This window comes from Molothrus aeneus, chromosome 2 (assembly GCF_037042795.1).
Source record: "Molothrus aeneus isolate 106 chromosome 2, BPBGC_Maene_1.0, whole genome shotgun sequence".
Lineage (NCBI taxonomy): Eukaryota > Metazoa > Chordata > Aves > Passeriformes > Icteridae > Molothrus > Molothrus aeneus.
In genome coordinates, this window is record NC_089647.1 from 59,906,594 (window position 1) to 59,934,408 (window position 27,815).

A 27,815-nucleotide genomic window follows, 5' to 3' on the forward strand; every position below is an offset into this window, starting at 1 on the left:
CAGTAATAGCAACAGCTATAATTCTGATCTACCCATTCTTACAAGTATATGCAAAGACCTCAAAGTAAAGACTAAGGTTTAAAATTAACAAGAATTAAGGAAATGAAGATGAACAATAGAAGTTACAGTTATAAGAATGTTTGGTTTGCTCTACTAAGGGAATGTCCATATCTCACATATCTGTCTCCCTACAAGAATGCTACATTCCACCTCAACTAAACTACAGTCCTTAGCACTGTGGAAACAGACAGTGTATTAACAGGAGCGAACAGTTTGCAGTGTAGATGCACAAAGTGCATTGCTATTGTGCTATGTGCATCTTAGAGATTTACTCTTGAATGTCCAAGAAATAGGAGAAGATATTTTCTCTCTGAAACACAGAGAAAATCATTGCATGCATGTACAGTTTTCTGAGAAAAGTCTCTGTGAAGGAACGCAACCTGACATTTGAAACTTAATATTTATGTAGCAATCATGTTACGGGTGAGCAAGCTCTCAGTTGCACATGGGAATATTCCACTTGATAAAAAATATGTCAAAATAGTTTCTGAGAAAAATCCAAATGAACCAGATTATTTACTTACTGAAAGCAGCATAAATGTATTTTTCAAACTTAGAGAAACCAGCAAGTAACAAAGTAATCCACTTTTAAGTGTAATAAACAAATTGTACTGAACAGCAAATCTCCAGAGCACAAGGGAGTACTTGCATGATAAACAAGTTACAGTGGTCTATAACTAAAGCCAACATCAATCAAGGTCACACAAAATCTCCATGTGGTTCAACTTGCCATATTTAATAAATAAATCCAGGTATTATCAACAGCATTAACTTGTTAATAGATGAATACTAACAACACAGTCCACATACTGTAGAAAATGTCAATGAAGAATAAAGAACTACTGTGTATAAGTCTGTACTGCAGCTCCTCAATAAGATAGATAATTAATAGCCTTACATATTCCGCAGAAGGAATTCATGAACTATCACAAATACTACGCTTTCAGTCATACAATGCACATCAAAAATAGCTTTCTGACAACAGCCTGAGGACTTCAGACCAAAAACTAACAATTAGTTTATGAGATGTTCTTTAAATTCAAGGGGTCACTCATACTGAAAAGTATGCTGAACCTCAGCAGAAAAAGATAAGGGAATGCAGTCACCTAAACCTTATTTCCCACCTTGACCTCCACACTCATTCCAGTGTGCTAACATTGTTAAGAGTAATTTTTTTAAATGTTTTTAAAATTAAACACCAGCTCATACAATTAATGCTGGCTTCAGCTCATAAACCACAGAAATTATTCTTAAGTATTTCTGTAATAATTTTTGCTAAAAAGTCTGATAAACAATTTCAACTTACTTCCTAAATACACCTTTTAAAATGTTAGAAAATTAACTAGTGAAAAGAAATTAACTGTTCCAGAGCACAAGCAAAGGCAGGCCATTTTGGGGGGGGTGGTGGGGGGTATATTATCTTCTTTGTCTTGGAGGGAGATGTTTAACAGCCAAGAAACCATAGCCATTTCTGAGTCTTAAGAAACCATAGCCATTTCTGAGTCTTCTATAGACCAAGAGATCTGACTGACCTCATATATTTAAGCTGGATACAACTGGATTCTATCAAAATATTCCAGATTAAAAGTTTCTACCTAACACTGTACAGTTTACATCAAATTGTAAAACCACTTTAAGGGTTGCCCAGTATATTAGGAGTAGCTAAAGTAAATGAGGTTTTAGAAGCTTCAATGCACTGTGTGTCAAGCAAAAGATTACACTGTTACAGGGTATTCCCTCTAAGCTCATGAGTTACACTGCTAAGAATCTGTGCTCATCATACTGAACTCTCATAGTCTCAAGCCATAATGAGACTGCAAATAAAGGTAAATGGAGCATACCTTTATTTAGATTATATGCTTTAATATACCCTGTAATAAGCAAATTATTCAAGTCTGTTCAGAAGAGTGCCCATTTAAGCTATTGATTTTGGACAGATCTGACACAGGAAAAATCTAATAAAAAGTACTAAGAAAAACATAAAATGAGGCAATGATAATTTAGCTAATTTTATGACTTTATACACTGTTGATTAAAATTCTGATTCTCTTGAAATTAGCCTTGAAAGACAAGAACACTAACAAGGCTAAACAAGAGGGAAAGGATCATGTAGGAACTCTGTCCACAAATCAATATCAGAAACTGTTTCAAATAAAATTGCTCTATTCATAACATACTCATGAAGGTATCTATGGCACAAGGGAATTGCATCACATACCTATAGACACCAGACTATTCAGCTACCAGAGTATTTTCTTTCCTTAGGGATACAAGGACTCTCACATAAAATACCCAGTAAATAAGACATAGCTTTGTATTGTAAAATACCATTTTTACCAATGTTTAATACCATTAACTAATATTTTTCAATAGTAATCTATAAGAAAAACAAGCCATTAGAACTACCATGATTGATTCCTATCAATACACTTATCAATGTATATCCAAACATATAACAAAGAGAGGGGTTTAGGTTGACCTGGTTAATTACTGTAAATAACAACATCTGTTCTTTCCAGATTATAAAAATAATAAAATGAAACTGGGAAAAATAATATCGTTTTCTCAGTGCTGCTTCTGATAGTGATGCACCTATCCAACTTTTTGAAAGATACAAGCAGTTTGCATCTTCTTTTTCTCCAAATAAATAAGTTTGAAATATTGGTTATATACTAAAACCAATAAAACTTCCTTGATTATTTCAAGTCTGCTATACTGCAGTGCCAGAACTAAGATATTGAAACAGAAGCATGTATTTCATTCCCAAAAGAAGTTTAACCTAGCAGTGCTGTCATACATCCACAGGCTGATTTTGTTCAAATAGTCCTTACTTCCTACTATCACTTTCCAGAAAGTTACATTAAAAAACTTTATAATCTATCCCAGTTAATATGATTTTCTCAGCTACTGCTTATCTGCACTTGTATTCAGCAATACAAAGCTACCTGGTAAAAATACTTCCAAGAAATTTCATTGTTTTTCATGTTTGCATTTATGCAACACTTGCCCCTTGCATAAATTTCCTCATATTTTAAAGTGTATTTTTTGTGATTGCACTTAACAGTTAGAACCACACAAACTCTACAAAAAGGTACATGTTATTTATTTGTAGTCAGTGGCATGAGATGTGCAGTAGAATAAAATGTAAAGAGTTATATAGTTCTCAGCTCTGAAATAGGATATGAGGATTTCTTTCAAATCATAAACATAATCCATTTGCTCAGTTATAACATATACAATATTTAGAAAGAGACAAAAAAAGTTCCAATTTCTGTAGGAAAGTAAACAGGATGCACATCAAATGTGTAAATCACCTTAACCTTTTCCTCAGAAGTGGAGAGTATAACTGAAGACTATATAATAATCTGCAGCACCATTTTCCAACAACACATAAGTGTTCTAATCTTAGAACAGTTTTTCACAAGTTGCACATTAAAAGCTTTTAATCATTACTATAAAAAATACAAAGAGTGAAGTAAATTTTGTAATTTAGGTGAATCCACATGATTTAGAACCCACAAAAGACCCTTTTCCATTAATTCACAAGCTAAGTGCTTAGCAATATTTAAATAGACTCAAAGATTCAGTGTACTATTCCATATAAATAGCAAAGAAAATGCAACAATTTTCTTCAAATTAAAATATTCTGTTAAAAGCTCTCTCTAATATGACAGAGAAATATGAAAAATATGACACAAACAGGAATCAATGAAGCAACTGGATTCTGGATTACAAGACAACAAGTATTCTATTTCACTGAAAATAAATCTTGCAGAAAATAACACTGACTTCACTTTTCCAAAAGTGCAAAATCATTTTCTAGTTAAAACCATCGCTGTGCATCTTCCAATTACAGAATCATATTTCTTACACATTATTACAGATGTACAATTGACATTACTTCTAATATCTGTATTAGGGTTTTCTCTCCTCTTTCACCAAACCTGTAATAACTATTCAGTAATACAGATCATTTACTGTACTATGAGACACTCTTGTGGTACATTAAGGAATGAAATGATGAGCCAATCATAAACACAAAGATTCAAACTCAGAAAGCTTCCATTACAAGCAAGCTTTAAGAATATTCACCATTTTAGAATATTTTTTAAAAGCAAGCAGGAGAGATCTGCAGCATTCATTCTCACTGAAATCCTATTCTATTTCACACACTATTTGACAGAAGCTAAACAACAGAAATGCTGGAATTGCAAGTGAATTCTTGTCTTTGTTGGCTAGAGAACACATTAATACCACATCACACTCTAAAAGTGAATGTAACTTCATATCATCTTATGTTAAAGAGGGTATGTATTTCTGCAACAAAAATAGATATTTGATAATCTAATGTATCTACCCAAGTTGGAATATCAGACAAATATACTGTAAATATAGTTTTAGGCTAATTCTAATTTGCAAGTTTTTAAGCCTCTGTCCAGAAAACTTCTTATTCCTCCAGCAATTCAGGCAAACAAAATTTGTATAATGAAAGCTACTTGAATTCCTGCTCGTCAAAGTCTGTGCAAGAGTTCTACAAGACTGAAGATGATGTAGTCTCTATTAGAGAGATTCTGCATAATTAGTCTAGTATGCAGATTTGGTTATTGCACATATCTTTTGTGAAGAAAAATATAATTTATCATATGAGAACAATAGTAGTATTTCTATACTATCTCTTCACACATCTTTGCACTAGCCACAATTTTTTAAATGCTGAAAAAAGACAAAAAGGGAAAAATGAATCTATTTTGCACCAGCTGGAGTCTTTTTCGTATTGTTTAGTTAGCATCTCTAAAAGCTGTAGAATAAGATTTTATCCCTCTCTTCCTGTTACATTCATATATGCATAACGGTTGACTACCTAGTCACTAGACCTTACAGATATTGAGGAATTAGTCTAATTTTAGAGGAATAAAAATTAGTTAGCAGTTCTACTAGTAACAACATACTCATTCTATTTGACCCAAATATCATTATATGTAAATGTAGTTCCTGCAGCAGAATTATAATTTGATATATGACAAATATATGACTTCCCTCCCCCTCAAAAGGTGGAATACAAACATTACCCTGAGTAAACACAATACTTCAGCAGGTGATCAAAGAATAAGCCTTAGCTTCAGAGACTGGAATGGCATAAGTACCAAGAGCTATACTGACAATCCAAAACAAACAAGACTCCTACAAATTAACAATCTGTGTTATTATTTTTAAGAAAGTTAAGCATAACACAATTTACATTTCATCCTAAAGGCAAACATGAGTTCTAGCAAAATGAATTTTCTTGACAAATCAAAGGCACATTAGCTCCTTCACACAAGGAATGCTTTGTCCTTAATTTCTCCTACTCTTTTCATACTGACTTATTTTTGCCACTGTAGTTTCAGGAGGGCTTTATACAGTCCCAAATATGCTTCCTACTTTGAGTTTCAGTCTATACTCCCAGGTTCTTAGCAACAAAAACCTGGAGATCAGAACTGTCTATTTCCAGTGCATATGAGTATCCTGTTCTCAAAAATCTATTTTTGTTGAAGTGGTTGAGATTCTTTTTGTTTATTATAAAGCATGCATCTGCACAGCTCAGCTTATGTCACCATTTGTTCCCACTTCATCACTACCTTTTCCTTATTCTGCTGAGTAAGGAACAATCCCAGGTACATTCTGAGAGTAAACCGCTAGCAGCAAATGGATTTTATCTTCCCCTTTTTAAAGTTTGAACAAGTCCATTTATCACTACTGCTTCTCTTCTATAGAGCATTAAAACAGCAGTTCACAGAACAGTAGTTCACACTACTGGATTAGTACTGAAAATGAACTTTCTCTTTTGGCTTTTTGAAGTTATGGCGATCTAACCTGCTTTGGTTTTAGCTACATCTATCCATGTTTCTTTTCACAGCAACATTACAGATTATTCTCACAGCAACATTACAGATGCCAAGATTTTTGCTGCAATGTGCAACCATGCCTTGAATCCCAGTTTCTCTACCAGCACTCCAGCTACAGCTACCTTCCATGCTGTCAGCTTCAATAGCAGCTTTTATTCAAACAATCTTGCTGAACCCCGATTTGATTTTTTCATCCTCCCACTGTTTCAAACAGATGACCCAGTATTTCTCAAGACCTTACACTGATATGCCAGCAACGAAAACCATAATTCTGTTTCATATATATCAAGTCCATTGCAGCCAAATTTTAAGTGCCCCAAGACACTACACCGCACAGTCTAGGAATGGCAAAGATAAGCAGTCACCCTAAAGCAGGCTCCTTCTAACTTCTTATCCTTGCCAGCTATACATATGCATTTACAACTTTAGAAAAAGCCATTTCTGTATCAAAGGACAAGTCAGATTATACAGCAGGAAACATTTAGTCTTTACAACTGTTAAACTGAGTAATGTAGCAGATGAAAAAAGTTTCATTACTCAGTAACTGATGTTAGAGGTGAGTAAGGTTGAAGAACTATGTTGTGAGTTAAAAAAGTAGAGTTCCACTAACTTGTAAAAATAGGAAGAGTGGAGCAGCAAAGCCATAAAACAGAAATATGAAGTTGTTAAAATCGACAGGATATGTTGTCCATGCCCTCATTCTCTTAAATTTAAATGACACTGAATGCAACAAACTCATCCAGAAGAACGTATCGGAAAACACAACTATTTCACTGTACATATTCAACTATTGTGCCAGCCAACAACTACAACAGTGCAAACACATCCTGCCCTATTACAAAAATTTTCAGAATGTGGAACTAGATTATATCCTATGTAAAAGAATATTTTGTTAAAGCTCTGATTTAACCCCCAAAAAATCCAATGATTTCAGATCAAATAAATTCTCTCAATTCTTACATAACCTTCAGAACCTGATTGCTTTTAATGGGGAGGGGTACATCATGTACAGGACATTTACAAAAGTGCTTCATGGTGATGTTTATTTCATAAAAAATATTGAAAGAGCCCTGTTAAAATGTCTGTCAGCAAACTATCAGGGCAAGATAGAGCCTAGAAAAATCTATTTAGAATGAGAAAATTGTATGAGAAATTTATCATGTTGAGATCATGCAGAGAACAGCAGCCCACAATGGAAGCCTCTTTCACAAAAATTCATATGAAGTACTCAACTTACTGGTTTTTAAATTAAGAACTCAATTTAATTAAGAAAATAAATTATGCATTAGATAAGGCCAGGCCATATTTATACAAAGTTAGTAGATAATGAAGAGTATGTAATCCTAGTGGGTAAGAAAAGAAAATGTCTATGGCCATACATATGAATAACTTAAAATATTGTTCCAGCTGAATCTGATCAAATGCAAACAGAACCAAAGACTGCCAAATATAATACTGCTCAAGTCTGCACGGCATGCCAGTACCCAAGTACTGTCTAACAGCTGCCTAATTGGACATCACTGCTCCACTAAGGCATAATCTCCTTGATTTTTTGTGTTGTTTTTCAAAATGAATTGTCCTTGAAAGGAATTTCTTCTGAAACAAGCCATTCACTGAAAAACTAAATGATAGATTTTCTAAAGGACAAAAAACTAGTGCTCATGGAAATTTAAATGCTAATAATTTTCATCCAGAGTGACTTTGAAGGTTTGCCAAATAAGGTTTGTTAAACTTCTCTTGCATGTAAATTATTTTTCTCAGTTCACAATGAAAAAAGGCTACAATAAAAGCAGCAGTGCAATGAAGATTTTATTACAGGCAAATATAGTGTTACCTTTAGTCAGATGTAAATGTTTGCAACATTAGATTGGAAATTCATCAAAAGCATTTAGTGCATAAACATGTAGCAAAACCAAATAGGAGGTAAAAACCCATGAAAATAGGTTTGTACCAGGCGTAGAGTTTTATACCTCCTGTGTGATACAAATATTAGCAAATTAATTCATGCAGAATGCTTACCAGTATAGTGACAATTACATTGAAGTTCTTAAAGTGAGTATTTTCCATTAAATAAACAAAATTATTAGGTTGAGCAGGGCACTGGGATGACTTTCTGTAACTTGCATTTTAGGATCCAAACTCATTTTTCTATTCAGTTGGTATTTATAGTCTTGGCTTCATGAAATTGAATAGACTTTTTTTGATCTCTGGATACATGAAAATAATATCTACCTCCTCTAAGATCTTACTTGTTCACACGATGGAAACATTTTCTAGTAGAAGTCAATAAAGGAATGCTTTTATTGCTTCTAAAACCTTCAAAGGCTTTTCCTACCACAGTGTTGGGAAATGGAAGTGGAGTGCTTTTATTACCCTGAATATACTGTCATATTTTCATCAAAAATAAAGTGACTGCAGACTGATATTGTATTTTGTGTAGAAATCAACTATTAAAAAAATAATCAATTATTTGAAAGAAAAAGCTAAAGGTGAACTAAAGGAACTACTCTGTCCAAGCACTTCACCGAGCAGAAAAGGCTAGCACTCAACTCAATCTGGTTTGAAGCTGACAGCAAATAATAGTCTGTGTGTAGAAGGTAAGAAACACTCATTTATTAAGAGCACGTACTACTACTCTGTCAAAAAGAAAAAAAAAAGGTAAAATAAATTAAAATTAAGGTCTAGTTAATACTGTGCTTAGGTAGATGCTTACAAATGCTGTAACAAACTCTTCAATAATATATTTTCATGACCTGACAAAGCAGTTCCTAACTGAAAACACAAATCAAAGTACCTTACCTAATAAAAGTTTTTCTAATCCTATTTACAGTATATGCTGACACACCCTTTCGTACAGTCCTAGCAGAAGAATGATCTGATGTTACTCATGATTCTGACATAATTACAACACTGATGACACAGTAATTCAATAATTCATTAATTCAAGGGAGAATTCATCCTAAGAAATTGTATAAGAAGGAGAATAAAGAGGAAAACATGCCACAATTTTAGCTTCAAAAAAATCAATCTACAAAAAAAAAAGTTATTGTTAAGCTACCTTAACCACTGCTATGCTAATGTTTTTTTTTTCAGGTTTTCTATTTTTTGTTTGCCACACATTCATGGAGTTATCTGGATATATCAAAGTCAGATTTTAAGAGTTATTCACATCCCACTTCTTTAAATGCATTTAACAGACTGAACAACTGAATGTTTCTCCAATCCATGACAGGACATCAGAAAAAATAAATTAAGTTGGATTATTTTTCCCTCCATTGGGTCTGTTTCACCGTGACAGTAATCAGTAAGTGACCCCTCTGGTTTGAATTTGACACACAAGCTTTTCTCTTTTATCAGAGAGCAGGTGGGTGGGCATCTGGCAGCCAGCTAAGCTCAGTGCACCACAGAAGTACATTCACTCACCGATTCTTATGCATCAATCTCTACATAACAAGTATGATTTGCTACAAATATTTAAAAAGGACAAGAGCAGATCTCATTCTATTTGCTAAGAACATCAACAACTAATATAGTTTATTAATATAATATAATTAATATATAACCAAGCAACACTAAATATACCATTCAGTCTCTCCATGTGAAGATGATACCACTGACATCTCAATGCATTAGTTGCTGTTCCTTGCAAATGCTTGTAACTTACTCTTGCCTTCTTCAGAAATAACCTGGTTTTCCTTATTTCATTTTATATGCACAAATCTTTTTGAATAATTGTGCTTTCAGGATAGTTAGTATGATACTGAAAGGCAGCCAAACAAATGCATAGTGGGCTTTAATTACTTCTACTAGTACAGTTACATTAAAAGGCAATTCAGGTTACTCAGTGCTGTATTATAGCAGAAGTTACTAAACTATATTGTTGGCAGTCTTATAGGTTTGTAATAATAAGATTCTACAAGAAGTACAGTTTGGAACTATCTCTGATAAATCCTCTGGAGGAGGAGGAAAATACAAGGTTATTGGGCTCCACCTAATCTTTCAGATGGATGACAGCATGTTCTCTTGCTTATGCAAGGTAGGCTGTGGTGTGTTAAACATGGCACTAAACTGATTTATATTGCTAATTTGATCTTCTTGGTAGCATTTACTCTCTTTTCTGATTTAAAAAATTTGAGACTTAATTGGCACTATAGCACCTTAGGTCTTGATTTTTCTTACAGAGTATACAGGGGAAAAAAAAAAATTATAACTATATTGACCTTTTCAAGTCAAGTGCCAACAGAGATAGTACTCCCACAGAAGTGCTTTATTTCTGAATAATCAAGTCTGGCAGGAGCTCTGGTGTGATGGGATCAGACACTGCCATTTCCAATAAGATTAGGATGAAAATCTGTCCCAGTTGATAAAAAAAAAATAAGAGAGATCATGCAATCTTTCTCTCTCGAGTTTCCAAGATTAATTCCCTTTGATATCCACAAAAGAAAGAAGAGAACATTTCTAATTTTTTCATGCCATCTCCCATTAGCTGCAGTTATCTGCATATTGCTAAAAATAATGAAGAATTTACAAGTGATTTCTTGTATGTTTAATGTGCAATTTCTAATCCTCATTTGGTCATTGCCACTTTAAACATAAGAGTCTTTGGATCAAGCCAAATCAACTTATTGGTAGGATATTTATAAATACAGCACATTAATTATAAAGCCCATATTTCACTAAACTACTAGCTTTCTTATATTTTGCATACATGAGATTTCCAGCGTGTCATTTTGGACTGAAATGCTTCAAGATTTCTTTCTTGGTTAGAGGTTGCCTTCTTGTGTACTCTACACAACCTCCTAAGTCTTGGAACCACCTTGGCAAACCACTTCAACCACCCAAAGGATTACTGTAAGGAATTTGCAGCTGGTTCTCTCTTGTTATCCTGAACACATATCTCACATTATGCCTAACTACTACAGTCTCACTACATTAATTACACTTACTCAGTGACTTCAGCAACTTGCTGCTATAATCTTCTCCACACCAGAACTCTTCAAAGTAACTCCACAAACCCAGTGTTTGCATATTAAAATTTACCTTATTGTAAAGGTAAGCATTTTAAGTCTTAAACATAGTAGTTTGAAGCCACTCCAAGCAACGTGGCAGTCCTATCAATGATTTAAAAACAAGAACTGCAATAAGAGAGGTTCATAGAAAAGACATTATGCCAGCCTTACCACTTCTTATAATCCATTCTCCTCACTCAGCAAAAGAGAAAGTTCCCTCCTACAAATATAACCCCTCCTATTTCTTTTGGACCATTTTTCCCTGAATTTTTCTAATGTTCTTTGAACCTACTGAACTTTTGAAGTTGTCTCCAAGTGGTCCCACCAATTCCTTAGCTAGCTTAATTTACAAAAAATTAAATACACATTTCAAAACTAGCTGAAGGCTAATTAGGCTAATTAGCAAAGGCTTCCTTTGCAAGAAATTCAAGATTCACAATGAATATATGAAAAACATCCTCTTTATATTTATACTCTAGATTTAATGAGTTTTCCCATTATCTTCACACTTTTACATTTTTAATGCTTTTTTCTTGCAATACTATCTTGAACTTCCCTATTAAGACACATGCAGTTTTTTTACCCCAAAGCTTTAGCTGCTGGCAATTTTTCTGTATTACAACACAAAGTTTACTCAAATCTTGTCTATAGTTAAATCTCCCACTTTATTATCACAAAATATTCAGCTTCTCTAATTTTAAAATTTTCTCATCATATACATGTTGCGATCCAAGAGCTAATATGACAATAAATTATTATAGAAGGAATTTCCATTCCCAAGGTTTTGCACAGGAGACTTCTTTTACCCCACAAGATTTCCATGATTCTAGAGCACATGCTATCTTTTATGCAAAATGTCGCTCCCCTGCCTGTACATCTAGTAATTCCAGCAAAGTTAGCAGCATGTTAGCTTTACAGACCAGTGATTGTTCTTCCATCAGGCTTCCAGTGTATTACAAAGCAACTGACATTCAATAATGAGCTTTTGTGTTTGTTCATCTTATCTCTTAGGATTAAATAACAAAATCACATGTAAGCTCCAGCTCTGCTATTCAATATTTCACATATCAATTGACTTTAAGTCACACATTTAGTTAAATGTTTTCCAAAAATCATAGTAAGAGATTCCTTTAAAACCATTGTTGCCAGAAAGGGTTTACACAGAATTTCTTCATTGGTCTGAGATAATGAGGATAACCCTGGTGGCTAATTCTTAGTCTCTTGATATTTCATTTCTTTCTCTTTCATGTCTCTTCCAACCACTCTTCATACCAATCCTTCTTTTTGCCATTAAATTGTATCACATAACCAAACACCGCCCATACAAACCATTCACATTCATCACCTTATTTTCAGAACTTGTCAATTATTTTTCTTTCCTCCCAGCCAGAGAACAGTCATGGAGCTGTCAGAGGTACACAAAACCAACTCTACTCAGGTAACCAACTCACAACCAAAACACCAATGGCCAAAACAAACCCATAACAAGGGTAACCACAATGATAATCCAGTGACATTTCACAGGTGATAGATTCACTGTATCAGTCAGGGATATCACCACAACAAGCACAGGAACAATGACCTCAAGTACACACTCAAGCACTGACACACATGGAGCCCTCTCGCTCAGGCTTTTATGACAAAGGAGTTGGTTTGCCATTATGCCCTTGACTAAATTCTAAATCAATGAAAAAAAATCGCATTTCAACGTCAGTAAGTTGCTACGAGAATACCATCAACAAGTGGTGCTTTGATACTTCGCAGTGTTCATCTCAAGGTTTTATTGTTATAAAACATGTTGCTTTCACAAAATTATTTAACTTTCAAAAAGTGACAAAAAAAGCTTTATAAAACACAAAAGAAAATATCCTATATGATCCATAGTCTGTATGGACTTTCCACAACCACCATCAGCAAGCAGCACAGTGAAAATATTTCCTCCAGTAAAGTATCAAGACTGCTGCCAGCAACAAGTCAAAGAAGTAGTTATTTCCCTCTACTCCCCTTCTCAGGGAGATACTTCCCCACTCTCAGAGAGAAGTATCTAGAGTATTTTGCATGGGTTTCTCCACTTGAAAAAAACTATAGGTACTTTGGAATGAGTAGAGCAGAAAATCATCAATATGATCTGAGGGCTGAAACATAAAGATGCAGACAGAAAAGTTGAAAAAGTCATCAGTCTTGAGAAGGATAATAAAGAACAAGGGAAAACTTACTGATGACAAAAAAAAATAACCCGACAGAAGGCTGAAAATAAGAGGGAACCAGAATTCTTGGAGGTGCACAACAACAAGAGGAAATAGGCACAAGTTTCAACAAAAGATATCCCAAAAGAGAGTATGAAAAAAAAATTCACCACAATGACAAACATGGGAACAGGCTATCCATCCCTACATCTCCATCTTGAGAAATACTTCAAACTCAGTCGGAGAAAGTCCTGAACAAGATAAACTAGACTGGTCCCTTTACAAAAAGTTGTTTGACTTTCAGATGACCTTCAGGGGTTTCTTCTGTGGTTCATGTCTCCAAAATATCCCTGGATATACTCAACAAAGGTTCCCTACAGTCTGAAGCTAGGCCCTCTTTTACTTCTTTATTCTTGCAACAGTATTTCTTTCATAGCTCCATAACATCTTCAGTTTTTCAATTGCTTCAATGCCCCTTCAGAATCAACATATTTCATAACTCCTGTACAAACATCTGCTGAATCTTCAAACCTATTCTATACTGTTCTGTATTCTTTTTTCTAGTGAAAATTCCTCAGTGGATTATTTACATAGACATAAGACTTCCTTTTCTAGATCAATGCTGATATACTTTTGGCATATTAGCTGGCAAAATGCACCAACTGAATATTTGAGTACCTCAATTTGATTTTACTTAATGATAACAAAGTTCACTTGAAGCATCATTGAACATTCTGATCCCCGCTTCCTCTACCAGATACCTCTTCTTATGCAAAGATTTTAATGAAAAGAGTGCATAAGCAGACCCTTCAGCAGAGTGGAAACCAGCTCATTCTTTGCATGCCATCATTTGGCTACAGAATCATTTTCAATTTCTCTTCTTTCTGGTTTTAGACACAAAGCTTTAGAAATATAGTTAAGGACTGTTCCCAATTTCAGAGTAGTGAATAGCTTGCTGATTCTACTTTAAAGAGCCTGTTGTTAAATCTCCTCAAGATTGTGAAGAAAACTGTATGTCTCTAATTTCTTTGGTAAGTTTTGTTATAATCAGTAAATTAAGTATAAGCTACAAAGAAGTATGCCCTCTCTCCGTGGTCATGAGAACAACAGCAGTTGCTTTTCTGTCCTCTGTCCTGGAATTCATGCTGTCAACAAGGGACCTTGAGATCTGGTCCTGCCTACTAACACACTTAAGCTTTCACTTAAAGTGCTGTAAACCACTCACTTGAACAAAGATGAAATTTAGTTCCATGCTGCCCTTTAAACACCTACTTGCTGTTCTAAATAAAATCTTTAGTGTCTTCGCTTCCTTTGAAAAATTAAGATGATGGCACACTTATATCACCCATGTGGGACGGGAGAGATTTCAAAACTTACAACTAAAATTATTAAGCAGTAAGCCTCACTTTTAAAAAAGAAATAAATTTGTCACTGGAGACTACAGCCTTTAAATTGCTACACACACACACACACACTTTTGGTATAAAAGTGCATTCACTGACTTTCCAACTGTAGATGCAGTAAGTCTCTTCTATTGGGTTTTGTCAAAACAATGTATTCAGTCCATTCTGTTAAATATTGAGGGATGTTAATCTTGTTAACTCTAATGTTCTTGCTGTCTGTGGAGACTCACAATCGTCTTCTGAGGCATTAAAATGTTTGGCCTGAACATCCTCTTGTCTCCCAAATTTTACTGTTTAATTACACATAGGAAATTATTTCCTCCAGTGGCTTTTAAAACTTCCAACCTATTAATTCAGGGAATATTCTTGGGAATTCTCCTAACATTCTAAAGGCACCGTAATTAGCTTCTAGACTTATTTTAATAGATTCAAGCAAATATGTCTATGGTGAGGTTTTCTTGCCTTTTTATCTCTGTGCAACATTTTTAATATTATTAGGTATCAGCAGCAACAAGCTATAATACTTACATCAGAAACACTGCTAAGGCATAAAAATCATGCTTTGACAAGAATGGAATAAAGTTCTTGGTTATGGTAAAAAAATATTGGATTATACACACTAAAGCATACCCCTAAAAAAAGGAAAAATTTGAGAATGCCATGTCATTTAATTAATAAAAATATCAAAATAGAATTTTTAAAACAAAGTAAAAATACAATAGCCCCTGTTTAATTTGCAAAGAAATCACAAGCCTTTGACTGCTCTAAAATACTACATCTCTGATACCAAAAAAGGAGGTAGAAAAAAATGTGTCAGGAAGTAACAGGCATTTTATATATGAGACAGAATAACCTAAACTACTACTAAAACAACTTACTGCCACAGTAAGGAGAAAAGTTTTAAAGCCAGGAATACTTTCAAATATTCTGTTGCTTCACAATGCTTCAAAAGCTAAAGAAGCTAGGCAAATATCAAAGGAGATCTGTGTTCCTAGAGGTTTATCAGGAAGTAAAAAATAATCACTGAAAGACTATCGTCCATCACAGATCCAACACAAATCAATTATCATATCAATTCTGAGAGTAAACACATCACCTGGGCTCTGGATTAGATTACAGTAATTGATGAAGATATTCTGATAAATTTTTTTTTTTTTTTTAAATGTGATAAAATCTGTATTACCCAGAAGAACTTCTTGTTGTTTTTTTCTGTGAGGGTTTCCTACAGGTCACACAATTATTGTCATGCTTACATAAAATAGTTCAATATTACTACTTTAAGCGGTCTAGGATTTTCAGACATTTTTCTTCATACGTCCCACTTAGAAATAAGAACATTAATACTATACTCTGAAGGTTTTTTCATATATTTATTTAAGTCCTAAGAATGTTAAAGGTATCTCCAAAAGCTGAAAATTAAATCCATCAGCTACTTACCTCTTTTTTGACAACAAAATGTAAGTTCCAATTTGCAAAGCATGTCAGCATTCTCATACTTGTCTTCTTCTGCCTTAACCCAAAAACAGGATTCTGTCATCTCCTGAGGTCTGATCTACAAGCAAGAGACAAAACAAAATTTTATTCATTATTTTGATACTATGCAGAAACTGTGCTCTGTAAAGTCTAAAGCACATTAAATATTTAAGAGCTCTGTAAAACATGTTAATTTTTAGTACACAACTCATCTTCAGGGCTGTTAATATATTTCTCATTAAAAATAATAATATTTAAAATAAGTGAGTTTCGAAAAAACTGATTCTAACAATGCAGACAACACACTCTGTTATCCAAGATCTACAAGGAGCAAATTAGCTTAGGTCTAGAGTTAAAACTTGAGCAAACTTCAAATAATCTCTGAAGACAATTGGTTTAGCTAGATACAAAGTACCTTACTTTTCAGAATTTAGCTTTGATTACTTCATTAATTGTGAAAATCTCTTTACTGACTTATTTTTGGTCTAAATAATTATAGTTTCCAAACTCAGTAGCAGACTAGTATACTGAATCTTGTCACAATGGAGAAGGAGAAAAAAACAAAACCAAAACCAACCAAACTCCAAATTCAGTCTGTATTTTGTCAGTCATTAAATTTATGGAAATACATTGAAGTACTACAGACAAATGGAGAGATCTGTACTCCCTCTTTCCAGTCCAGGCTAGATAGATTCAAGACACTTGTTTGGAAACTGTATAGCTATCAGTATAGTTCAGTGACTGATCCAACATGAGGAGTCTGCTGAAAAACAAGGTGTAATAGGAAGCATAAGAAGCATCCTGCTATCAAGGTTGTATTATTTTAGACCAGAATTGACTTTTCCAGGCATCCAATAAAGTCAACAGATACTCGCCCAGATGATTCATGGGTTAATGAAACACAGTTTTCAAAAAACAATTAAAAGCTAAAGACAGAAAGTATTAATATCTTACATAATTTTAACTAATTGCTTGTCTAGTCTTACTTCTGACAATCTATTTTCCCCAACTTCAATGTCAGATTTTACATCGAGTATTTGTCATTAATCAACACTACCTTAGACCAGTTGAGTCTTTTCATGGTAACCTCAGGTTTGAATTCTTTTTTAGGCTTCATTCCAAATGGCAAAGCACATGAAGGCGGGGACCACTGTATTCCAGGCAGGCCTGGCAGAGGTGGTGGTGGAGGAGCACCACCAAAACCCAGAGGAGCTCCCAAGCTATTCAGAAGTGGTGGAGGAGGAGGGGGAGGCGGTGGTGGTGGAATTGCTCCATTAGAAGGCAGCGGTGGAGGAGGAGGGGGTGGAAATTGATGTGGTCCTGCACCTTCCCGTGGAACAACAGATGCATCTCCATGAGTTGATGGTAGAAAACCAGGTGGCAGAGAGCCATACTGATAAGGAAAATAGTCTTATTCAGTTTCACTGTTTTGTCAACAAAATGCTCCAACAATCATAGTTTATAGATTAAATACAGAAAGACGGTTGAAAGTCAATGCCATTTGTCTTGTATAGAACAGTCAAATAAGAATGATAAGATTCTTAATCAAAATCATGAAATCAAAAGCCCAATGTGCTTTTGATTTCATGATTGGATGTGTCAATACTTTGAAGCAGACATTCAGACCTGGGGGGTGCACACCAAAAATGACAAATTGAAATGGTGTTTCCCACTTTTTGCATTTCACTGATCATGAGCAAAAAAGGGTATGATAGATATCCTGAGACCTCACCTAGACTACCATGGTTTAGCTCAAATTAAAAAAAAGTAACATCCTAGTCTCTGTTGTTTTCATCCTATAGATGACAGAGAAACATTCCAAGTACATAACAGAAAAATCTGAAGAGATAAATAATTCTATTGAAAAACAGGTATCTTCCAATGTAGGAGCATTCTCATTCTACAGAATTGAAAACATGAAGCAATAATGAAAAAATATCCATCCAAAAATTAGTGTTCCTTACACACTAGCTTCTTATTCCATATAGAAATGACATCCATAATGTATCAAAATAGGATTAGAACTTCAGCAAGTCTAATAAAATTACTACTACTATTTGAAAAATTCTATCATAGGCCTGCAAACATAAATGAGAAAGTATCTGACAAAAACAACAAAAGAATAAATAAGAAATATTTATCTACTGGTGATAGCACTAATTACCTCTTCAACTAACTATGAGCTGAAACTGATTATTTTAGAAAATTAAAGGAAATACAATATGCAAAAGATTTTAAATTTCTAAAAGGAAATAGCTGACTATCAATGAGTACAAATAAATGCACGCACAACAGCATGATAATGTTTTGAATTTCTGAGCATAAGCATTGTTTACACTGACAAATAGACACTGAACAGTTGGGCTCCAGAAATGAAAGAAATACATCAACACGTACCAGTTGCAAGAAGAGAGTAAAGGAATGAGACCAGGGGAAAAAAATAGTATTAGAAGTAGAAGTCAACATGCTAAGTAGCAATTGATGCCATACCGAAGCCAAAGATTAAAAAACTAAGTTGCAGTAATCAGTTACCTGACATTTACAAAACTTTTCATGTATCCCATTAACAACACTGGGATAATTCATGGTATGATAATTAGTGAGCAGAATCATACGTTATGCTCTCTGTCTGCATGTAAAAAAAAATATATATAATGCAGTGAATAACAGAAAAAGTAAAAAAGGGAGGAAACCAATTTCACTTACAAAAAGTATTTAAGTATGACTTCAAGATAAACACAGAAAAGTACTTTCTTAATGAATGATGTGCCACTCTTACTATATTTGGTTTTTTAGAATGCAACAATTTCTTGCTTTTGTTAAATGTTTGACTTTGACATTAACAATTAATTTTGACCAGAAACATGAATTAGAATGACATTTCTAAATAGACCAAAGGAGAACTAAATTAATTTTCCTCACTAAGAAAATTAAAGAAGCCAATAAATATTTTTTAAAAATCCTCAGAAGTATTAAAATAAACCCCTAGAAAGCAGGTCTTTCTGATGTTTTCTTCTTCAGGCATTTTTAGACTGTTCTTGTTCCCAGAAGTAAGACACAGGAAATATCATTTGGTCACACAGTCTCCTTACATAGATTTAAGAGTTGAAGCAGTTACAAATAACTCAAGTATTATTCTCAAAAAATCTGCACTATTCCTCTCCATCACATATTTCTGCTTGAAAATTGAAAAATTATCAGGAAATGTTCTTATCCAGCCACAAGTTATTTCTTTCACTGCTGGATATCCATGGTAAGGCCTCAGTATAGCAAACTGCATAATAAGCAATTTCCTGCGCAGGGATAAAGATCACAATGATGAATGCTAATCTAAAAGCATAAGACTTATTACCCTATGTGGTTAATTACTTTGGAAATGTATGACTCTGAAAGCAAAACCCAAATGAAACCTAAGAAACTAGTTTAATTAACTGAGCTCAGGCATAAAAAGGATCATCTGGGAACTCACAGCTAATTAATGTCACATTACAATTATTTATATAAAACAGAAATAAAGGAAACTAACATTCAATAATAATCGATAACAAAGATTCTTTGAAAAACCTCTCAGCCATACTATCAGACTCTGAAGAAGATGCAAAAGGAGTCCCTTTCAAAAACATTATTTCATACATTCACTTATACCGTCTTTTACCTGTGATTTAAAAGCTTGTAATTCTTTTTCAAGTTCATTGATTCTTTCCTCTTTTTTTTGAAGCAGGGCCTGGGTCTCCTGATGAACTACAAAATCTTTTTCAAACTAAGAAAAGACACACAAAAAGAAAATTGTTGGTACCAGTCAGTTCTGCATAGTTTCTTTAAATTCCACCTTTTCCTTTTGTGCTTTTTAAAACCTTCATGATAACAATACCAAGAACACATGTCTGCTATTCCAACTTCCATGTGTCTGCTGAGCAGAAGAATCATCTGAATCACCACAACAGGTCTTCACTATACAAAATGGCATAAAGACTTAATGTATATTAAGTCAGTATTGCACAGAGGAGCTTAAAAGCCATGGATGTACACTAATACAGTCTGTAGATACAAAGGAGTCTCTTTTTATTCTCCCACTGTTTATTTTGTTAGGGATACTGATAACTGCTGAAATAAAGTTGCTTTTTGGAAGAATTGTACATGAAAACTTAAATAGTAGAAAGGTTCTCAGTTAAGGTTAACTACTTCACACTACTTGGCTTCCTAATCTAGAAGAGCACCCAAATTCCCACTTTAACATAAAACTAATAGTAAGTTAAAGTTAAGAACTATGCCATGGTTCAGTTACTCATTCATTATTCTATTAAGTAATTCCATGTCCATCTTTTGATCACATCATGATGTGATGAAGAATGACTTACTTTTCTGGAAAGTTCAGAAGCCTTCTCTTCACATTCTTCTAATCTTGCTCTATCTACACAAACATCTGGAAAAAAACCAACAAGCACACTTACACATATGTAGGGAACACAAGATTCTTAGTCACCTATTCAGTTTCATATAAGGAAGTACGATGCTGTAATCATTTCCAAACACGGTACTTACCTAGTAAGTGGCTGAAATTTATATCTAATCTCTTACGATACGTGAAATCTGGGTCTGTTCCACTTCGATGTAACACTATCTGTGATACACACTCTTCAATTAATTTGAAATACTGTGGACTAAAGAGAGAAATGAGCTATTTTACAGATATTTATTAATCAATCTATATTTAAAATCTTGTCTATGAACAAAGTCAAAAGCTTCGGGCTGATTTGTTTCCATAGAAAGGTAAAAGTTTCAAAGGAAAATTACATTTAGCAGTTTATTACACAAAAGGAGTTTACAAAAAGCCTGAAAAAACAGTGGCCCTAAAGAAAAATTATTCTTGTATTATAAAATCTACATCTCCCTCCCTGTAGAAATATAGGAAGGAAAGATCCCCTGCTTCCTCTCAGTAAAGAAAACGCTCTTCCTTCAGCTTGATTCTACTAGTTTTGTGACTTTTGTAAGTACAAGTGCATTGCAGCCCTGCTTCAGTACAAGGAATGAAAAACACCTTGTTCTAAAATGCCAGGGGGTATGACAGCTGGGTCACTTGCCCAGAACATGCAAGCTGTGAATTTAAACCTTTTCAGGTGGAAGAGGTCTAGCACAGATGTACCATAGCAGGCAAGCACCCTTAACCTTTAAACATACATCTGTGCTAGACCTTGCCTGATATGCAAGGTTATGCAGAATGTTGTGCAGAAAACAGATGGCCCCTGTTCAGTTCACACCTCGTTCCTCCAGTGTTTCCTCAAAGACAACACAAGAATTTTGGAAGGAAAGTTTTTGTCAGCTTGAAACACTAAAGTTTTATCAACTGTTCCCCCTTTATTCACCTGATGAATTTTCCAGGAGACACAAACATGTCTACACTGACCTATAACATATACTGAAAATACTCCATTCCAACCCAAAAGTTAATCTAAATTAGGCATATGTTCGGATTTCTGTATAGAATGCATTTCTTTGCATACTCGATTTTGTCCTTTGACTCAAATACACCACAAAATTATAATGCTACTGCCATGATTTATAACTGATTAAGACATCTCTCCTGATCACTTATACTTGCAATCAAAAAGGCCCAGCTCTTAACAAAAATAGTTTTCTATGTTTCTAAAATAAAATTATACACTAAGCCAAAGAGATAAAAACATACAGATGGCATTATTGATTCCAAGTGGATTCTTTTGAACATGAGCTCACAAATTACAATCCGCACAGAAAGACTAAAACCTATCATTGGAGTTATGGAAGAAATATTCTATTAATAACTGAATAATAAAAAAAAATTCCATAATTAACATTTAAAACAGCATTAAACATACCGGATAAAATAATCATTTCTTATCAGCAAAAGATGTTGGAGAATAGAAAGAAAATATCCTTCAGCACTAGTGTCTTTTACTGTATTCCACACCATGTTGTAAACATCATTTACTTCAGTGAAAGTGTTAAGGAGAATAATAACAAAAAATCAAAAAATTTCAGTCAAATGTTTACTGATAACTTCTTTAAACAAAAATTATAGCAAAAAAATGTCCATTATATGCTTTATTTTGCTCATGTTTGTCCTGCTGATATCATTAAATCATTTATGTTGGAATAGACCTCTAAGAAGATGATCAAGTCCAACTATTAGCCAAGCACTGCCAAGTCCATCATTCAGCCATGCCACTACCTGTCTTATCTAGAAATCTTTTTGAAGTATCTTCAGGGATGGAGACTCCATCATTTCCCTGAGCAACCTATTCCAGTGTTTGACAACCCTTCCTCTGAGAAATTTTTCCTATTATCCAATCTAAACCTCATACAGCACACCTTGAGGCCCTTTCTTCCCATTCAGTCACTTGTTACTTGGGAGAAATGGCTGACCCCACCTCACTATAACCTCCTTCCAGGTAGTCATTGAGAGCTACAAGGCCCCCCCTGAGCATCCTTCTCCAGAATAACCCCAGCTCTCTCAGCTGCTCCTCACAGGACTTGTGCTCCAGCCCCTCCATGTCCTTCTTGTGGGTGAGGGACCCAAAACTGAGCACCAAATTCAAGGTGCAGCCTCACCAGAGCCTAATATAGGGGAATGATCAGTGTCCTGCTCCTGCTAGCCACACTGTTTCTGACACAAGCAAAGATCATATCACCCTCAAAAGGATATTCTAGTTCAGATCTAATATCTTCTAAACGATGAGAGAATTCAATCATGTCTTCTTCTTTATGCTCATTGAACACTTTCAGCTGAATATCTAGTGCTTCATTCTTTATATATCGTAGTTGCTGCAATGAAGAAACAGCACAAAGACTTGCAAAATTAGTATTTATATATGTAAATAAATGTATCTTTTTAATAAATTCCATATGTTTATATTAGTTAAAAGTTTAAAATTACAAGAACACATGAGTTAAGTTAAATATTCAAAACGTAAATGTAACTTCAGGCTGGCTTAAAATTTTTGCACAACAGAGTGTCACATGTTCTTAAGCAAAGTCATAAAATGCTGAGGAATCAGAATAAAATCAGAATAAAACTCAGAAAGCACATTTCACCTTTTCATTTTTATTTTAAGGCTGATTCTCGTCCCTTACTGCTCCTTCCTAAACTTAATAAAATGCCTTTGAGGATAATTTATTAGAACTTGTTCTACCATTCCTGCTCTCAGACTCAAATAATTAAAAAAATTAAATAGTAATGCAAAGAGAGAAGACAAGACGCTTACTGGCAATAACTCTTTCAATCCACTGCGCATAAATTCATTTCTGATGTGAAGCCTAAAATCCAAGTCATCAGGAGATGTAACAAGAGCATTGATGAGCTGCATGCAAGCTACCTGTAATAGACAAAATAATAATCTTATTTCTAAGATTTCAATATGCATCACAATCAAGAAGATACAACAAACTAATAATTAGACATTATATAATTTCTAATTATGAAACTACTGTAATCTTATAAATAAGCTACTTAAATTCCTGATCAGCCACATGAGCTATAAATATCAAATTCTAGTTCACAAATTTCCATTATAATTAAATATTTTACCACTCCATTGAATTTTGTCATTTTATACAAATATCAAGTTCCTTTAGCCAATGAACTTTAGCAGATAAAGCATAATAATGGACATATAAAAATCATTGTGAATATACATTTATCTATACATATATATAAGAAGTTAGTAACAGAATGCAGTCTGTGTACAGTGAAACATACCTTTTCTTTAAAATGCTGAGTAAATTAAACTGAGCCTGAAAAACAGAATGGGGTTTTTTCCCCCGCTTGTTTTTTGAAATAGTCATTCTTTAAACATACTGAGAATTGTAGAATACTTCATGAGAATCACTCCTTCAGCTCAAAAGAAAGAATCAGGCCAGCTACTCAGCAGAACCTCTTCTGAAAAATTAAGATACTCATCTTGAAAACCCACAGCCAGGAGCAGCAGGAATTCCCTGTCTGGATTCACAAGTCTTTAGAACGATGACAACTTACTGTTTATCTCTAATACAGATGAAAAGAGACATTATATCCCTTTTTTACCCTCTTTATTGTTTGCACATTTTGCTTCAATTTACAAAAAATATGTTATTCAAGTAATTCCAGCATTTTAAGGGCTTTTTAAAAGCACCAGACCATTAGAATTCTATTTGGACCTTACATACTATGTCAACAATTAAAGCAATCTGGTTCAAATACTTTGCTGTAAAGCCTTTATAGTCTAAAAAATGATCATGCATTATGCCATAGGCAAAAGGTGATACTGGAATGATGCTATCCCAGTCATCTCCAAAGTATGCGTAATTCCAAGTACTGAATTTACATATGGCCACAAGAACAACTATGTATAAAGATGTACAAGCTACTTTGATACAGACTGTAAGAAACAATAGCACCCATTAGGTTTCCAGAAGGAACATGCTAAGATTACATAATAGCACAGACCACAACTATTATCTCACCTTTACCCTACTGCAAGGTATGTAAGCATGAGAGTAGCTTTATATATTATTTCAGCTGAACTGTTATGGAGGTGAATGGCAATTAGCATAATTTAGGCCTGTTTGACTGCAGTGTTAGTCTATGTAGATGAACTTACTGGCTAACACTCTAGAAGAGAACAGCTTAGTTATGAGAACAGAGATGTAACAAATGTAAACAATCTGTTAATGTGAGAGCAATGAACCTGCTGATAAAACCAAGCAGACTGTGAGCTACAATAGGTTTTTAGGGACCAAGGGTTAGAATGACCCAATTAAGCATGAGGTATTCTTCACCCAAACCCATAAATGACGGTATTTGGAGTCACTTGAAAAGAGAATCTCGATGGCCCCCAACTCTGCATTAGGATTTGGGACCATCTTTTCAACTTCTAGAGAAGTCTGAAATGGCAAGAATGCTCAAGGGAGGATGTCATGGTTGGAACCACTGTACTAACCCATCCAATACCTCTCCCGGATAAAAGCTGCCACAAGAGCATTTATTACTCTGTCATACCACATACCTTGCCTCAACAATAACTTCAAAACAGTTATAGAAGAAACAAGCTTTGCTCCTTCTTCTTACTTGAAGAAAGAGCTGAAATTGATTTCTATTTCCTCAGAACTTTTATGAAATTCAGTACATGCAAATATCTATATTTGCATTATAATAGAAAAGTTTTGTTTTTATTTTATTGACATAAATAAGAGAATCACACTAAATTAAAGATATAAAATCATAGAATGTCCTGAGTGGGAAGGGATTCAAAAGGATCATCAAGTCCAACTCCCAGTCCTGCAAAGGGAAGTCCCAAGAATCACACCTTGTGCCTCACAGCATTGTCCAAATCCTTCTTGAACTCAGACAGGCTTAGTGCTGTGACCACTGCCATGGGGAGCTGCTCCAGTCCCCAATCACCCTCTGGGTGAAAAATTGGTACCCAATCCTAACATCTAACTTAAATATCCCTGACACAGCCTCAGGCTGAAAGGACCCTTGGGTCCTGTCACAGGTCACCACAGAGAAGAGATTAGCATCTGCCCCTCCTCTTCCCCTCACGAGGAAGTTGCAGATTGCAATGAGGTCTCCCCTCAGTTTCCTCTTCTCCTGGCTAAACAAACCAAGTGACCTCAATTGCTCCTCACACAGCTTCCCCTCAAGGACCTTCACCATCCTCATTGCCCTCCTTGGGACACATTCTAACAGTCTTATGTCCTTCTTATATTGTGGGACCCAAAACTGCATACAGGACTCAAAAGGATTATTTAAATCAACTGCATAAGTGTTAAGATAGACTTCTGTAACTTACCCCAGTGTTAGACAATAACCAAGTTACAATACCTAAACAAAATAATTCAACACCAGTGGAGGGGAGGAGGAATCAAAACTAACCAATCAAATATGAAAATGTAATAAAAGAGACAGAGAACTTTGAAGGACAATTTGCAAAAAGCATCTATGACTAACACATCTAATTCCCCAAAGATAGCAAAAGAAGGAAGACAACAGAATCTGTAGAGTCAGTAAAAGACCATGGTGTAAAGAAGTGCTCAAAGAAAACAAAGCAACACAAACAGCAACACTTTGTCATTCTTTGGCATGTGAGAGGAGATCACAAAGTAGAACAGAGACAAAACAGTTCCAAAGTGGCAGAAGAACTCAGAGAACTAAGCCAACATGAGAAGTAACAAAAGAGCATTCACTCTTCAAACATTCAAAGCTTTAAAAAAAAATTGAGGACAAAATAATCCAAATTTATACTGAAATGTATCTTGACACTGAAGAAAATAAAGATGGCGAAATTGTATTGACATTTAAAAAGCCACTTTCAGGAAGATCTGGACAACTACAGATTGGCAAGTTTGACTTCTACAGTAGAAATATATTTTTTATAGTTAAGAACAAAATTAATGAGTAATACAAAAAATGTAATATCAATAAAGAGACAGTATAAATAAATGGCTTTGCAAAGCAAAGTCCTATTTCATGAATCAAAGAGAGGTGTTTGAAAGGCCCAAGGAGCAGGCAAGAATGTTCCAATCTAAGTCTGGACTTTAAAAATTTAAACAAGTTTGACAAATATCAAAACAATTCAGAAAAATGTAGAAAACAGCTTGCTAAGTAGACAAAATCAAAAATTCTACTAGTAATAGGTAATATTGAATTTGATGTTTAAAAGTCTGTTTTTAAAAAAGTTTCTATGGCTCAAAAATTATGTCATATTAAATTCTGTTCAAGTAATGTTTCCTAATGTTTTCCCCCCTGCCTCACTGTAAGTCTGCCTTTGTATGTTTTTGTTAGCAAAGTGTTTAACAGACTTGGCAAGGCAATAAAAGCCTGTTCCTGTCCCTTCTCCATATTCTTTACAGTGAGGGCAATTAGATCATCCCCTGATGAGGAAAAGTAAATAACCTCACATATCAAAGAGGAATATACTTACAGTGTGTTTTCTTTCAGAAAGGTATTGACATCCCATTAGTAGCACTCAGCTTTAAAAGAGGTCAGTTAAATAGGAATATAGCTAACAACACCACAACACTGACTGTTTTGCCTTATACAAAGTATGTTTCCTGGAGAAAGATCTTCCTGATTTGGGGCTTCTTTGAAGTTATAAATAAGAAACCATGCTTGGTTATTCTCTTCTTATAAAGCTGCTAAATAGATAAGAATTTGAGCCTTTAACTGTCACAGTGGATTTTTCATCTTTGTAGTGTCTGTCAGAACAATTCTTATGATACTTCTCCCTGAAATGTGTTATTGCCCTCATTTTATACAAATTGCTTCTGTATCTATGTCTACAGTATTTTAGAAACTTAGGGGAAAATAGGACTTTGTTAACTTATCAATTATTTTCTTCAAATTCAAACAAAACCTCTGTATTACTCTTCAAGCCTGTTTCTGCACAAGTACTTTTTCCTGAGAGTTACTCTAATGTTTGTTACTGCCAAAGCATCACTCTACACTAGGTAACAAAGAAGGGTGCTAACCCCAGCAAAGGAAACTACAACAACCAAAAGATAAATACAAATAATATAATTCTCTTACATACAAACGTTGACACTACAATATCCAAAATTTTGAAACCAGCTAAGGTGCCCAGTCCACTTTTCAAAACTAGATTGAAAAAAATCTTCCAGGAATTGAATCGACAGCAACCAACAGAGATGAAAGGTTCTGCTGCACCACCAAGCACTTTGAAGAAAGAAAAAGCTCCTCATATTGAATATTTGTCTGTACTCCTCTACAGTCTTGTTCAAGACACATGGCCTTGTAGCCCACTTATTTTTGCTAGTAACAGGCTA

The 27,815-nt window shown here is 34.5% G+C and overlaps 1 protein-coding gene across 1 annotated transcript in view; it reads right to left on the reverse strand.

Annotated features, from left to right (window-relative positions):
- Positions 1-27,815, reverse strand: part of DIAPH3 (diaphanous related formin 3) — a 213,752-nt gene that overhangs the window by 146,592 nt on the left and 39,345 nt on the right. Inside the window, exons 10-17 of the mRNA XM_066571453.1 lie at positions 23,258-23,368; positions 22,699-22,817; positions 21,872-21,988; positions 20,559-20,677; positions 20,375-20,439; positions 19,672-19,776; positions 17,074-17,409; positions 15,981-16,095 (exon numbers count right to left, since the gene is read on the reverse strand). Coding sequence (XP_066427550.1) covers positions 15,981-16,095; positions 17,074-17,409; positions 19,672-19,776; positions 20,375-20,439; positions 20,559-20,677; positions 21,872-21,988; positions 22,699-22,817; positions 23,258-23,368 — 1,087 coding nt within the window. The remainder of the gene's footprint in view (positions 1-15,980; positions 16,096-17,073; positions 17,410-19,671; positions 19,777-20,374; positions 20,440-20,558; positions 20,678-21,871; positions 21,989-22,698; positions 22,818-23,257; positions 23,369-27,815) is intronic.